General features: G+C 33.7%; 1 protein-coding gene and 1 long non-coding RNA gene across 2 annotated transcripts in view; one reads left to right on the forward strand and one right to left on the reverse strand.

The window, feature by feature from the left end:
• Nucleotides 1-3561: 3561 nt before the first annotated feature.
• The window catches only part of LOC148618110 (uncharacterized), a 56474-nt gene continuing 44356 nt past the window's right edge, over nt 3562-15679 (reverse strand). The window contains exons 28-41 of the mRNA XM_088585977.1: nt 15463-15649; nt 14732-14881; nt 14335-14467; nt 13885-14036; nt 12806-12867; nt 12256-12522; nt 10200-10490; nt 9218-9333; nt 7234-7355; nt 6513-6701; nt 5767-5943; nt 4923-5093; nt 4298-4564; nt 3562-3773 (exon numbers count right to left, since the gene is read on the reverse strand). Coding sequence (XP_088442103.1) covers nt 3718-3773; nt 4298-4564; nt 4923-5093; nt 5767-5943; nt 6513-6701; nt 7234-7355; nt 9218-9333; nt 10200-10490; nt 12256-12522; nt 12806-12867; nt 13885-14036; nt 14335-14467; nt 14732-14881; nt 15463-15649 — 2340 coding nt within the window. The 3' untranslated portion in view covers nt 3562-3717. The remainder of the gene's footprint in view (nt 3774-4297; nt 4565-4922; nt 5094-5766; nt 5944-6512; nt 6702-7233; nt 7356-9217; nt 9334-10199; nt 10491-12255; nt 12523-12805; nt 12868-13884; nt 14037-14334; nt 14468-14731; nt 14882-15462; nt 15650-15679) is intronic.
• Nucleotides 4993-7458, forward strand: LOC148618111 (uncharacterized). Its single transcript, XR_015922650.1, has 2 exons — nt 4993-5087; nt 5577-7458. It is a non-coding gene; the product is annotated as an uncharacterized LOC148618111 (long non-coding RNA).

Consider the following 15679-nt stretch of genomic DNA (forward strand, 5'->3'; position numbering starts at 1 on the left):
CTGTTTATGTGTATTGGATGTTGACTAATTAATTACCTGTCCACGAAGAATGGTTTTCTATTGGTCAACTCGTGAAATATCACACAAGTTCAAATTATTGGTATTACTAGCCACCTGAGCACTCATCACCTATAGGCAATCGGTTCAGATAAGCTAATCTGAACTGTTGACAAAACGGTAAATACAATGTACAATGTATAGATGTTACATGATTGCCAATGAGACAGTCATCCAACAAAAGCCAAGCAACAAACAATTAAACTCCTACACGACACCACATGGTCTTCAACGATCGGCAAAACCCATGCCATAAAGCAAGCTGTAAAAGGCCCCAAACTGAATGAAATGAAAATATTCATGAAAAACGAAAATCTACCAAATATATAGAAAAAAACCCTTAAAACTAATAATAACGAACATAGAAAACAACGACTAGACAGAAATATCTATATATATATCTATAATTAGTTCTGGTCTTTGGAGGACCCTTAATAAATATAAAAGCTATTTATGGCATTCATTATTGAGTTTTGGTAACGACCCGGCTGTGATCGAGAATGCTTTTTAAGGTTGGTTCATACAATAGTCTGAAACCTGGTAGCCACGATCTCTCAACTATGCCAGCAGCATAAAGTGAGACATTGTGATCGCTGGAAAATGCAAATCAAGGGAATTTGAAATGCTCATGTTCTAGAAGTGTCAGGTCTTCTGTGGACTGCTGCTTCCATGTTTGTTAACAGACAATCAATTTGACGTTAATCTACGTTAAACTGAATATTACATGTCAAAATCTGTATCAACCTATATCGACCTATATCACCTCTCGGGTCGGTGGCTTTTGGGGGTGATACAGCATGTGATACAGATTTTGATATATCATGTTCATTATATCATATATTTTAATTATATTTCAAGTGTGTTCTGTGTAGGGGTGCGATATAGGTCTAAGTGTGTGATGTATGGTAGAAAATATAGGTTTACATGTGTGATATAGGGTATGAGATATACAGTAAACGATATAGGTTTAAATAAATACTTATAACGCATATATAAAAAGGTATACTTCACTCTAAATATATGATATAAACCAATATCTGTATTATACAAATTTCTTCAGAATTTCCAATATCCATGCACTTCGTAAGCGTGTAAAGTATCAATACGGCTGTGATCACTGAAGATTGAAATGAAATATGCCTGCTCCGCACTTTTACAATGTGTTTATGGGGGGAGGTTATCGGCAACATCATTTGACTAATTACGATGCGGTTTGACCCGCAGCTTACTAGTGTTGCACTTGCTAAAATATTTCTAATTATATTGAAATTTATGAATTGTAGAAGAATTTACGGCTAGACATAAACCATGCAGTTTTTATTGTACACAGAGGGGTAATTACTGCGGAAGATAGGTTTAGCTCTCTTCAAATGTTTTCTTTGAAGTGAAACGTGTTTTTATAATTGCAAACTGAGAGGTTTGAGTTTTCTAAGGTATATCTTGTACACAGGAACAAGCTTTACCCCCTTTTTTCATTTAAAAAATATATATCGTTTTTGTCGACTGGCACATTGATAGACAACTGCAAATAAATTTAAGTGATGATAATTGCATGAATAGAAACACAAAGTTGGATAAACAATGTTTTTAAAACAAAGAATTTTTTTTTAAATGAGAAAAGAGGGAGGGGTAAAGTAGGGTCATGACCTGTGATATTTTATAATTATAATATGCATCATTCTGTCTGGTGGAGCAAGATGTATTTTGTAATGGTTGGTTTATCAAGTTATTTGTTCGAGTTCTTCCGTTTTGCTCTGACAGTTAAACTGCAAATGTTCCTTTAGGCTTGTATGAATATATTAACATCTGTTGTGTATGGGGCCAGTGATATGGAGGAAAACACCGGACTGTTTCAACCAGTAGTTCCCTTTAGTTTGGTTGATCGTGTATTTTTAGCTTTATGGTGATCATTGATTATAGTTAGTTTTACATTATGGCTTGTTTTTACACAATGTTACCATAAAATAAAATATTTCAGTAATAACATCTGTTGCCTAGGGTATATAAAGAAAACCTGCATGTTATATTTTCTTTTCACACTAATGGTCTGTAAAAAACAATTACGACATCGCATGAAACGACATATTTTTAAAAGAAAAAAATCAAATAATTTCATGTCATTTTTGTCCGAATAACCACGGTCAGTTTATGTGTAAAGTACTAATGGAAGAAACTTGTTAACTGGTTGAATTTTACTGGTCAGATACTACTACCAAGATTAACAAACTCAATGTTGTAACCGTAAATTCATTTAAACGAGTTAAAAGTTCAGAACAGTTAGTCTTTATACCACTAGTCAGTTAAAGATTTTTATTATTTTGTTCACATACTTTCACTGACTGTTCATATTTACTCGTAGACTCCTTAAATAAAATAAACATCTGTTAGTTACAAAGCACGTAAAGGTTGCAGGACTTGTCATAATTGTTATTGGTAATACTTATCTAATTTAGAATAGTACAAGTGGGTTTAAAACGATTCATCACAGGTTGTATCTCAAAGGATAGCTAAATGGATTGGAATGGTACATGTACTTATCAGGTATGTAATTTAGGTTGTGGTTGATAGAATGGATATGACTGGTAACTATTTTTTTTCAGTTTTCTTGTATTCAATCTTTCATGATTAAGCTCATCATACGATGCCTGCCATGGAATGATATAATGACAAGCTTTATCGTTCTCGGTTAAGGAAATAAATAAAACCTCAGATGCCATCCAGCATGAACTTAGAATGATGTGGTGTTTCAAGGCAAAAAGGTTAAGAAGTCACAAATAAACAGAAGACTATGCGCACAATACGGGACTTCAGGAATCGAAATTTTGTAAAACCTTGTTACTGGTAAAATGTGTAAAGATTGTGTCTTATCGCATTAACTCAAGAAAATAAAGGGCGTTTCTCGTTATCACAAAGAGTTACATAATAACCTGTTTAATTTTGATTGTTGACAAACAAAACTAAAGTGATTTCTAGTCAGTAATGTTAGCTTCGAAAATTATTGTTAATATATAAGAGTTCTTTAATTTAAATACCCTGATGTATACGAAATGTACACGAAGGACTTTAAATGCTTCTCCGCCAGGAACGCTAAGGAATACAGTGCCGATCCTTGTCGGATTGAAGTCACATTTGAAGATATTCTTCAGCATATACAGAAAAACCCAAACAAAATACTTATTGTTTACTATAGATAACAGACTAGTAGTAGCGAACTGTTTTTATCAGAGAATTAAGACTACATCATAGTAAATATCATTAACGTACATTCTTATGTGAGGTAACGAAATGAATCCAATCTTGTAAACCAGTCCAGAGATTAGAATATGCATTGCATCCTCAATAAAACTACATGAAAGCAATGTAACCTTTGACACAGAAGGTCTTTAAAAAGCAAATGAATTGGCAATAGTTCTGACAGCATTTACTAAACACAAAAAATCTTAATGTGTACTAAACTCTCTGAATATATAAACATTCTTGAAACATTGCGAATTGAAGACAACCTTTAGAAATGAAAAATGTTTTATTTTAACTTTTAGATAAAAATGAAGATTTACTGAATGAATTTATTAATTGTTAATTTCCCCAGGCTAAAACAAATTTAAAATATAGTATTAGAAGTATTAATAAAACAAAATGCTTTCAAAGATAGGATATTCTTTAACCAGATATTTGTGGCATGTACTCAGCTGGCCCTGGAATGGAGTTCGCAGATCCTGAAAAAAATGAAATTTAAATAGTAATGGTATTTATTTTTCAATATGGATGATATAGTTTAAAAGATTGTCTGAAAAGCAAATACCCCCCAAAAAAACTTTCCACGTCCATCTAAGACATAAACGAACACGTATGAATGCAACCATAGTGTAAACATAATGTTCTTATTGATGAAGACATTTTTGAATACTGAAACAAACAGGAAAACTGTGAACGCGTTGCAAAAATAAGACCATCGCTCAATTTGAGGCTGTACATTCAAAACATACACGATTGATTTAGTTTCAATACTGTTTCGGCGACTATGGTCAAATATGACAAGAAAATATTAAAGAGTAATCTAGGGAACCAAGGTTATAGCGGTAATCAAAAGAAATGCATTTTCTTCATGTGAATATTATATATTTGATGAATACCACTGAAAAGTTCAAGGTAGGTGTATATATAGAACATTAGCCCAATTAGGCAGACAGATAACGTTCTCAGTTCGAGTCCTATTCTATAACACACAACACGGTCTTACCAGTCCTACAGTACTGTTTTGTTTCCTTTTCAACCCATTTTGCTCCAATTCCAGCTTGTTCTGTCGAACCGTACGTGCCCGATTGGCAGTTCCCCTTTTCCATTGCTGCCGAGTCGATGTCTCTCTTTGTTGACCCATGTCCCGCCTTAAATGAAGTTGCTTTCATATTGTTATCGATGAAGCCATCTCGACTCTTTTTTCTGGAGGGATTTTCCTGCACCATGACTTTACTGCTACTGGTACTGGCAGGTCTGGGCACATCTACACCTAAAAGGTAGTAATTCCAATTTCCAATAAACCAAAACATCATTTCAAAATACAAAAAACACAGCCTATTCTAGTTAGACGCTTATTTTCTTTCCAATAAAAGATACTCTTATATAAGTCATATAATCAGATATTTGTTTCAGGAAAAAGACTGAAAAATGATGGGATACATAAATTACAAATGGTTCACTCTTGTTTTGCCGACTATACTTTCTAACCTTAGACTAAATCAAGAATCTAACACCCCACAGAGTGCAATACAGAAAAAAATCTAAGACACTCACGGGCAAGATAAAAAGTTTATTACATCTGCAAAACAGGGAGTGACCATTACACATGTATGTAACTCCATATTTACCATGCATTTGTGGTCCATATGGAGGAGGTGGCGAGTTGTTTATCGTTGTGTTGTCTTTCTTCATTTTGTGCAACAGTCCTCCAATTATGGTAACAGCAACAACAAGCAACCCACCGATACATCCAAGTATTATATACAGTATATTCATGTTACCACCGTTCTTAGGTACGTCTATAAATAAAATATATTCGATGAATGATTTCAAATGATTTCAAATTTTTACTGCGCTCTCATTCGTTTTAAAGAGGTGCAACCTAACTGAACAGACCAGTATCAAAGGGCAACTAAGAGACTACTTTGTGAAAAAAAGTTACGCAGTCGGGTTTTAGCAACAATCTAATAGTATATTCAATTCACCGTCAATAGTTAAGGTGACACAGGGTGCAGAAATCGCCCCTTTGAACTAACAAAGCTTTTGTGGTCTACACACGACTTGTTTTTACGTAACTTTACACAGATCTGCATTTTGAAGAAAACCATACTTTCATCTCTCTCAAATAAACAAAAAACAAGAACGATAACTCTTGCATAGTATCATTTTCATTTACAATATACCCGGTAAATATTTTTTTCTCAAATACTGCCACAAATCGAAAAAGGATGGCCATGTGGTCTGTAATGTATGTTAATTTTAATTTTCTGTTTGATATTCAGGTAGAATCCTACTGAAACATTCTAAATACCATTTGTAAAACATGGAACTATATATCAGTAGACTTCAAATCTTTGAGAAAAAAATTACAGAGAAAAGTTTGTTCCAAAAATGCGGAAACCTGTATCTGAACATACTTAGTCTATTTTTGTATTTATGTAGTCTATGACAAAACTATGATATCAAACCTACCTTTTTCCACAACTTGATATGAAAAAGACGACTTGATGATCGGAAGGGAATCTCCGTTTTTGTTAGTGATTACAAGACCATCAGACATAATGGCATCATGGAGATATTGAACAGCTGTTGTTACAGTGGTGTCCATAGCATTGCCTTTTACAACCGTAAACGAAACGATTATACTGCCTAAAAAACAACAAATAAATAATGGTGCATCTATTCAATAGAATGGGTATAGTCAACTGCGTTTTAAGCTGCGAACAAAGTCTGACGTTTGAAACTCCCCAAGAAGTTGTACACAGTTAACATAGAAAAAAGCAAGAATCTTGCAAATTCATGTAACATATAATGATTTAACGCGACTTTGTCTAATTATCAAACGGCATTTCACCAAGGAATTTCGACAAGCAGGTCTGCAAGGATAATAGAGAAAACGAATGTCTACTGCGTGGAGCTTGTGAAAGCTTATGTTTTAGAACGAATATGGTCATATTCTATATAAACACACTTGATTTAATTTATCGGAAAGTTTATATGGATGAATTTTATGCAATTTACTGCTACCATACCTTGTCAGCCTAGACCTTCTTTGAGAGGAAATAAAGACCTTTTGGAACAAAAATGATTCCTTCTTGAAAAGCAGAGGTCGCTTACTCTACCGGTGCACCTGAGCAATGCTTCGAGTTTTATGTGGAGTGCAGGTTGCTAATTAACCCCTGTATATTTTGAATATTGTGTCTATTTTTTATATTTACCTGATCGAACTTTCATATCAACAATTCGTTTCTTGTTAATTTGCATAGTTGTGGCAATGGATTCCTTGGCCACGGAAACGAAAGTATTTGTATAAAGTCCAACAACAGTAGAGTAATCAGCGTCAATGGCGAAGTGTATCTCTGCGGCGTCCGCTGTGGACGGTATAGCCACGGAGACCGTGGTTTGCGCTAAAATAGAAACACGTCTGAAATTAGTTAAGTATAACGTAAATATGCTTTCCTTTTTGTCAACAATATGAATTCTTAAGCAGCACCAGATTATGAAGGTATTTACAGTACTGGAAAATGTCAGAACTATGCAGTAATAATAAATGACAAAATCTACGGTACTAAAAATGACAGAAATCTACGGTTCTCGAAAAATTACAGAAATCTAAAATTCTAAAAAAATCAGAAACAGTAAGAATAGTGAAACGACGAAAAGTGTGAATGGTGTTTGTAAAAGAAAAGTATTGATTTTATATCGACATTAGGAATGCATTAAATCTGTGGTAAAATTGTTGGTCGTGTAGAATTGTTCTTGAGGTGATTGAACAATTTCAGTGATTGTTTCTGAAACATTAGGTTTGAATCCGAATCATCCATAGTCAACTGAATTTTTCAAGCAAGATGATGGGTTTGCAGTCCAATCAGTAAAAATCGACTTGAATTAAAAATTTAAAAAAATGAATGGTATTTTCATTATTAACGGTAAATTCACCTGAAGATGTTGTTATGACAGTTGTAGTACTTGTCGATATACTGCTAGAAGTTGTTTCAGTGTCCGTACTTAGAATTTCAGATGTAGTTGTTTCTTGTATTATCGGCGGACCTTCGAAGATACTGAAAATATTCGTTGATATTGCAATGTTGGAAACGATAAGGTAAACGTGCTGTACGCTTCGAATACGAGTTTTAAATTAATAGTAAATATTTTTTAGCTTTGTTTTATCTTTTGTTTTCTTTATGAAATGGGGCATAAAGTTCAGGCAAGAATCGTGCTATCTTAATATGCAGGGTAATATTGGCATTTTTCTTATGGGTTAACAAAAATGATATATACTGAATATTATTAAATTGTCAAAATATGTATTACATGCCGTATCACATTCATGTAAACTGAGCCTCTATGATATCTAAAAATAGAAACAAAGATAAAAAAAATATGTCGGTGAAACAAAGATTGAAAATGGTCAGCGTGTAAAACTCAACAACAAAAAAGGAGAATTCAAACATATGGATACACTTCTTGAAACGTTCACGTTTCCTATTTTAGCGTTTGTGCATCGTTTATCATGCGTTTACACATCGTTATGCATTCGTTTAAACGCACGATAAACGCACGATAGAAGCGCTTATTTTTGTACTTAGATTATTTCTTTGATTCAAGTGTTATTTTTATATTTTTTGCTATTATTAATTCATATATTTTCATCAATTCTATTTTCTATTTTTTCTTTCGTCATTATTTGTTAATAGTATTATTTTTCATCGTTCGACTATCGTGCGTTTAAAAGCACGCCGTGAGCGTTCGTTTATCGTGCGTTTAAACGCACGATAGGAGAGTGTGGAAACACACGATAGAAGAGTCCGTTTATCGTGCATTTGGTAAACGTATAGCGTGTGTTTAGGTATCGTGTGTGAGGAAAACCTAAACGTCTTGAAAGGAAGACCAAGGGTGCTCTAGAAATGTTGTTTGATATTGCATGAAAAGTCACGTGTTCTTACAGAACTCAAATGGAAAACAGCCATGCAATATCCAACCTAATCAGCATAGATATTGCACATAGACAACTTTGGCTCTGATGAAAATGACTCTGCGCGGACGAGAGCACGAGCTATCCGAGCCTGTATACCTCTCATTGGTCAATTATCGATTAATGGGTATGGTCAACTCATGTCAAAAATCATTTATAACACCGCCTTCTTCGTTATTCAAATAGACCTCTCGCCCTGCGGGCTCAAAGTCAGTTTGAATAACTCGAAAGACCGTGCTATAAATATAACTTGTACTAAATATAAATGCGGACTCCTACAAATATCCCTTATATCCCTTGGAGCATGGACCAGGTTTAGAAACAACCCAATTCTGTATTGTCCATAGTAACATCGGTATTCGAATTATGAATTCCAAGACGGATCCATTCCAGTAAACCACCAAAATGGTGTTTAGACTACACTTTGCATATTTGTTTCCTAAAATTTGCACACAAAAATTAACAAAATTTACAAAGAAAAGTGGGTCAAAGACAAAAATTGCCAGGTTGCTGTAAAAAAACACCAATTCGGTAAAAATGAAGTAGAAGTGTGACTGAAATCGAATTCCTCGATATGGGCCCCATACTGAAGTTGCCTTCCAAATATGTAGAGGCTGTGATTTACATCTGCTGAGAAATGTTTCGAAAAGGAAGTTGAAGTACGACAGACCTGATTTCGCACCTTTCAATATAAATTCCTGTATTTTAGAAGCATACAGATATCTATTGGCTTTGATTTATAGTTGCTGAGAAAAATATTACGAAAATTTTTAGATTTTCCACACCCGCCAGCCCAAAACTCCTATGGATTCGCTACTGATATTCTTATTTATTTGAAAAATGGATACAACTGTTTTAAGAAAACCCATGTTTTACATACATAAAAATGGTCTACATTACGTTATCAATTTTTATAGGAAATGCTATGTAAATAATTTAAGATCTCACGCTATATATCCTAACAGGCTACATGAACATCTCACTGTATAGCCAGAGTCAATCAAGAATGGTTCTGCCGAAGTACAGATAGAGTCTGTCCAAGTATCTACATGCCAATATAAACACTAAAACAAAACAAAAACATTTCTCTTCTACATAAATCAAAAGAGCTCTATGTTTCACATCCTGAAAATGAAAGCACATTGCAAGAAATTAAAATTTATGCTTTTATTTTTCCATCTTTCATCTTTCATTTTTTGGAAAATAAAAAAAAATAAAAAATCCCAATAAATTGTTTCCCGCGATAAAATCACATCCAAAACCAAAATGCTTTTTATTCTTCACTCTGTCAATTACTTGTCAATACGACACTAAATTATGTTACTAGTATTTGTTTAAAAAATGGAAAAAATACGAACGATATATTTCATTGGTGAACAATTGCCAATTTTCACATATGTCAAACGGTTTATCATATATTCTGAAAAATTTCTTCTATGATTAATATCACAGGTCTTGAACAAACTGCTCCGATACTATCCTTGATTATGTTGATTTGTTGAACTACAACATCGGCACCAAGTTAAGTGCAGAACAAAGAAATGGCTAATGTTAATATTCATAAAAATAGATAAACTTGTCAAAGATTATTGCACATTATATACTACAATTAAACCTGTGTTAACCGAAATCAGAACAATCCGAAACAAATCGAAACGTACTTTTAACCCTGGTAAACAAACACCTGAATTAAACGAGCTAATTTCAAATCCAAGGGTGCGAGCGTGGATTCATTGGGAGCAGACCCGGCATATACACCTTAAAATTAGAGAAAAATTTTGCATCTCCCCAAAAAATGTTCTTGTCTCGTTAAGGTTGGCATTAAATGCTCGTTATGCTCACAACCGTAAATCCCGGATCCGCTCGTGAGGTGATTGGTTTGAGAAAGACTTCACTGTATATCATCAGTTTGTATTTTAATTTCCCTTACCTGTAAACTGTACTCTGTAGTGTTTGTGTCTTTATACACAGGAATGTATATTTCAACAGGATGCTGAAGTAGACTGACGTCTGCGATTCTGTAATCGACAGGGTTAACTATTCTTAAAATAACTATATCGCTTCTTCTCATTCGATTGGTCATTGCCTTTTCTGCTGGTGATATTGGGGTCACTAAGTCCATAGTAATTTGTGCCGATGCAAAGCAGGCCCCATAGCAGCTGAGATAAGCTGAACAGTTCCATTGTGTAAATTGTGATTCTATAGAATGGCCATATACTACCTGAAAAAAAAACAACTAGGATAGTCATTTATTTTAAATTCCTATGTTTGATAAAGCAGTTGTCGATTTGTATTTGCTAATTTACTATCAGCAGTCATTGTTCAGACTAAGTCCGTGAAGTCTTTGTCATCGTAACTTTTATTAATACAAGGTTTGCATTTTTTTCTTTATTTCTACAAGAATAATATGCAGAGGATGCTCAAGAAACCCTCTCACCTGTTTAAACTAAAGATCTTTATGCGGTTTGCTCCAATATAGAATATGTTGCAGCAAATATGTCTATTTTATTCACCTCTGAATTCAAAATGTCCCATAACCGGTTACTGTAGATGTTTTATATGTGTATATGTTTTCATTTGAACTATCACGGCTGAAATATATCATCACAAGTCTTTTCCCCTTAACTTTAAAATTATAACTTTCTATTACACAGGTTGTCCTTGAGCATGCACCGTTACTATTTTGGTAACAATGCCATGATGTTTGATTTTCAAATTTATAGTAATTAGTCATAATTTGTAGTATTTTATTTAACTGCTCAAAGGGGAGTAACTCTATAGTAGGACAACCAGTTAAATATATAAATAGTAAACCCCCTTTTTCTGAAGTAGTCGCAATAACATGTGATTGAAAAGGAAATATCAGGAAAAATCATGCTACGTTTCATTAAAATCCCCAAGAAGTATCAGACCAGTGAGCTAAAAAAAACATATACAGTTTAAGCATGGTTATACAACGTTCTCATCATCATCCATCCAACTCGGGATACTATGTTTACTTGATAAACTAAATATCATTGAAATCCGAGCAAGTGTAAAAAAATTGGGGGGGGGGAATGGCAGCCATTTTAAAAATGGCCATCTTAAACAAATGTTCGTTATCACCATTCAACTAAGGATACCATGTTTATCTTGAAATTGGCTGTTCCTCAGTTTCTTAGTATAATTTAGGGGAAAAAAGAATAAAAACAATACTTAGGCCCTAATATTCTATTTGTAGTAACGGCCGCCAAGCTTTTCGACCAATCACAAATCCAAGCATCGATTTTTGTAGGATGCCATATGGACAAATATCACCAAGTTTCATTTGATTCTACATAGTAGTTTGAGAGGGAAAGATCTTTAAAATAAAAAACATCGAAAAAATCAAAAAATGTCGAAAAATGGCAATAACTCAAACATCAGTGGACAGATTTAAAAAGAAATCGCCACACAGGTAGCTCTAAAATCATGTTAAACACTTTTATGCTGTCATACTTCGCCCTAAACTAATGGTTGTTGATATATTTGCGAAAGCTATTGTTTGACATCCATGTTTTATTTTTAGTAAAGGCGGCCATTTTTTTCGACGGATCATAAATTACACTTTGTGCAGGAGACCTTATGAAACAATCATGCTAAGTTTCATTAAAATCCATTCAGCAGTTTAAGAGGAGATGTTTGAAAAACAGTAACTAGACGACGGGCGCCAAGTGATGGCAATAGTTCATATGGCCTACGGCAAGGTGAGCCTAAACCTGGATAACTTTCTAAAAACAAAATCAATTCTAACAATTTCGAGTAATTGAAAAATAATTTTTATCTTGCATGAAATCAAGAGAACCAGTTTGTCCTACTATAGTGTTACTTCCCTGGTTCCCCTGATTACTCTTCTCTTTGATCGGATAATAAAAAACACAAATTATGACTAATAACCACAAATTGGCAAATGGGTTATTATCAAAATTAAATTTGATGTATGTCCCTATAAATTTTAAGCTCCTTACATTTGCAGGGTAGGTTATTTCAGAACAATTAGAACAGCTGACGTCATATATTGTTGTTGCCGTGTTTTCTGTCGCTCTTTTATCCACATTCACCGTCACAAGTCCTGATCTTATACTCGTAGTGTCTTCCGCATATGATACAGTTGCGCAAGCTCCAATAAATATGTTGTCTAGAGCTTTCAAGAAATCATTTGCCGAACTTGTTGAAATACTTTCCTCTTGTTGAGAAGAAAATGTAAAACTATAAGTCGTTAGAATTATTTCTGCCTGTTGATAAGAAAACGTTTCTACCATATTAATATTAATACAAACTGAATTGCGGTGACATGAATACAGACGATTTGAGCGATTGTTTTTTTTTCATTTTCATTTTCAAAGGTCAAGCTATATTTTGTTTATGGTAGTGAGCATTTTCATCTAATCGAAAATTATTTGAAAAAAATATTTGAGTGGAGAAAAGTCAATTGAATCAAACGTATGTCTTTTATTGCCTTAGAAGGCAGAACAAAATTTACGTTATCTACTAACAAGATTGTTAGAATCAACTTACGTCATTAACTGATATAGGAGTCACAGTTAAAATAGACGATCGTCTTCTGCGTCGCTTTGATTCTATATGTCAATAAAAATATATGTTATAAGTTTCTTTAGTAAAGCAATTACTCTCGTGAAAAAATGAAATGACAAGTTTCAATATATATTGAAAAAGAAAAAAACTTGTTATAAATGTACATTTCGCTTTTATGTATATTCTGCATAACATTATCTTTTGTAAATAAACGGCGTACAATTTATCTGTTTCGATCTTAAAAAATAACCAAACCTTTAATAAAGATGATACCAATCTTATAAAAAGAGGTGGTAGTAATAAAATACAAGAAAAGGAAATCCGTATACAATGACGGGAACAACAAAAAAGACAGAAGTCTTTAAACAAGCAACAAACAAAAAGGAACCAGAAATCCACTAAAAGTCTTGGTCCCATTCAAATGAATGGCTACGGTAAATGTATCACGCGTTAACTGCATCCGCTATTATGTGCACTTAATGTAACTGATGACGTTTGACCAGACACATTTAATCAATAGCATTTCGTTCATAAAGCGACTTAAAGATGATGCTGGTGATATCTCAAGCATATCTTTATATCTTTAAAGTGTCATGCTCGTCCATTTATTTGTAATATATCAAATACCGTGCAATGAATGTTGATATCAAGTGTATGTATCACACAACCATTCGCATAAAGGAAAATACTTATTAGTGAAGGTGAAATCAAGGGAACCAGATTAAGAACGTTGTGAAAAAAGAATACTAGTACTACACAGGAAAAAAAACAGTGGACGACAAAACTATAGGTACACACAACAAAGTTAATGAGCAACTCGGGCTCTAATAAAAAATGGGAGCATGGGTCAAGTGCACAGGCAGGGTAATCATCCTCTGCTTTTCCCGAAGGAGTTATAAACGTTTTACATATTCATATTCTCGATTAAAGCAACAATATACTTTTGCAAACTAGCACACAGTATTTACAGGCTCTATCAAATTGGGTTACCCAATGAAGGAAGCAAAACTATGTACACAATATGCTTGAATTTTATGACAAAAAGACTGTTACTGGCTTACTATCGTTTGTTCCTGTAACATACGAAGATAGATCAAATGCTAATGACTGGCTCTCAGCTATAACATTGGTTCCCATGGCCCCGCTTGTTGATAAGCGATATAACATTGAATTTGCAGAATCCAAAACGGAAGTTGCATCAGCAGGATCAATACTGAAAAGTAAATTATTTTAGATAAACATATAAACCAAATATATTTAACTTGAATGTGATATAATGGAGGTTATTGTAATTGTATTGGATGTCAATGATTGAATTATGATTATTTTGTATTAGACAAGAATACTTTGTTGCTATAACAGTAAAGGCGTGTAACCCATTTTATAGTTGGTATCCCTGCTAAACGAAATCGTTCATCGATCCTTGCTTACTGACCCCAATTCCCGCCTTTCGCCTGAACGTTTGCTTAAAATGCTCAATGCAAAATCAACCACTTATTATAGGCACATACCTGACAACGACAGATGTAAGCAGACTAGTAGTAACATCATTAATGACAGAGGAAATAGAACTGGTGTTACTATTATCACTTGAGGTAAGCAATGTAGAGAACGCCATGGCCATTCCAATAGCCTGGTTCATATCTGAAAACAAAGGCGTCGATAATGGAAGTATTGGTTGTATGAAAAAAATGTGTGGTTTTGATAGTGGTTATCCATAAAATATAACTTAAGTGCTTGTAAGTACGATCTGTATTTTAAGGCGACACTGACTGCGACTGCAAACATGACACAAAATGTTAACGATCAGGGAGAAAAGAAAAGAAATAAGTTAAAATGAAGAAACAGAAAAAATACATTAACAAAAAAAAAAAAGTTTAATACAAATTACACTAAGTAATGAATTACCTGATTTTAATGCTTCATTTATCAATGCAGCTGTGTTATCTAGTTCTGTTGATGTAAAGATCTTTGGTTCAACTGATATTGCTTTCATATGTTTGACATTAGCGCAAGCCCCAACAGAATCGCAAATTTCCACCATTACATCGTAGTTACCTAGGGAATGAAAATGTTCTGTGGTCGCCATACATAAAAAAGCTTGATATTCAAAATAAATCATTATATCATTGTTAGGGGCATTATCAAAAAGAATCTAAAATAAAACCAATCATGACTTTTTTTATATTCAAGGTTTTTGCTGCCATCATAATTACTAGTACTAAATTAGCATGAGTTCATTTCTTTATTCCTAAATTATGTTTCACATAACAGACAAATCGCTTTTTTCTAATTGAAAAGGATATCAATTAATGAAGGCTAATAACAAAATTACCGAACTGATAAGCCTTACACAAAAGTCAAAAGGAATAGTCGAAAAGAAAGTCTCTATAACAAATGGCAATATCCGGGTAAAAAACAGGGAAACACTGCAATGGTCCTGACTTGGTACAAGCATTTCCGATAAAATTGGTGGGCTACGCCTTATCATACTTACACAACAAGACTTGGGATACGACACATAAAACACATACAAATGACAAGCAAAAAACAAGTAATATTGTTGGAAATGGCACTAGACTTGCACTTTTGTAGCTCCAAAAAAAATAAAAAAGGTGCTAATCAGAATATCAAATTACCTTCGGTTAGCATGAAGTTATACGTGTAGATATTTGACAAACCACGGGCGTTAAGTCTCATCCAAATTGAAGATGATTCTTTTACATAGAAATAGAGCATTGTGCTATCGCCATCAAGGTCCGTCCATCCGTTCCCAATATTTATGATGAAATCACTGTGTAAGGAAGTCCCGTTCGAGGGCGAAATCTCACAGAAAAAAAAATCAAATATGCAACG

Source organism: Perna viridis, chromosome 5 (assembly GCF_037379345.1).
Source record: "Perna viridis isolate PV_CMFRI_1.1 ecotype Kerala chromosome 5, ASM3737934v1, whole genome shotgun sequence".
NCBI classification, from domain to species: domain Eukaryota; kingdom Metazoa; phylum Mollusca; class Bivalvia; order Mytilida; family Mytilidae; genus Perna; species Perna viridis.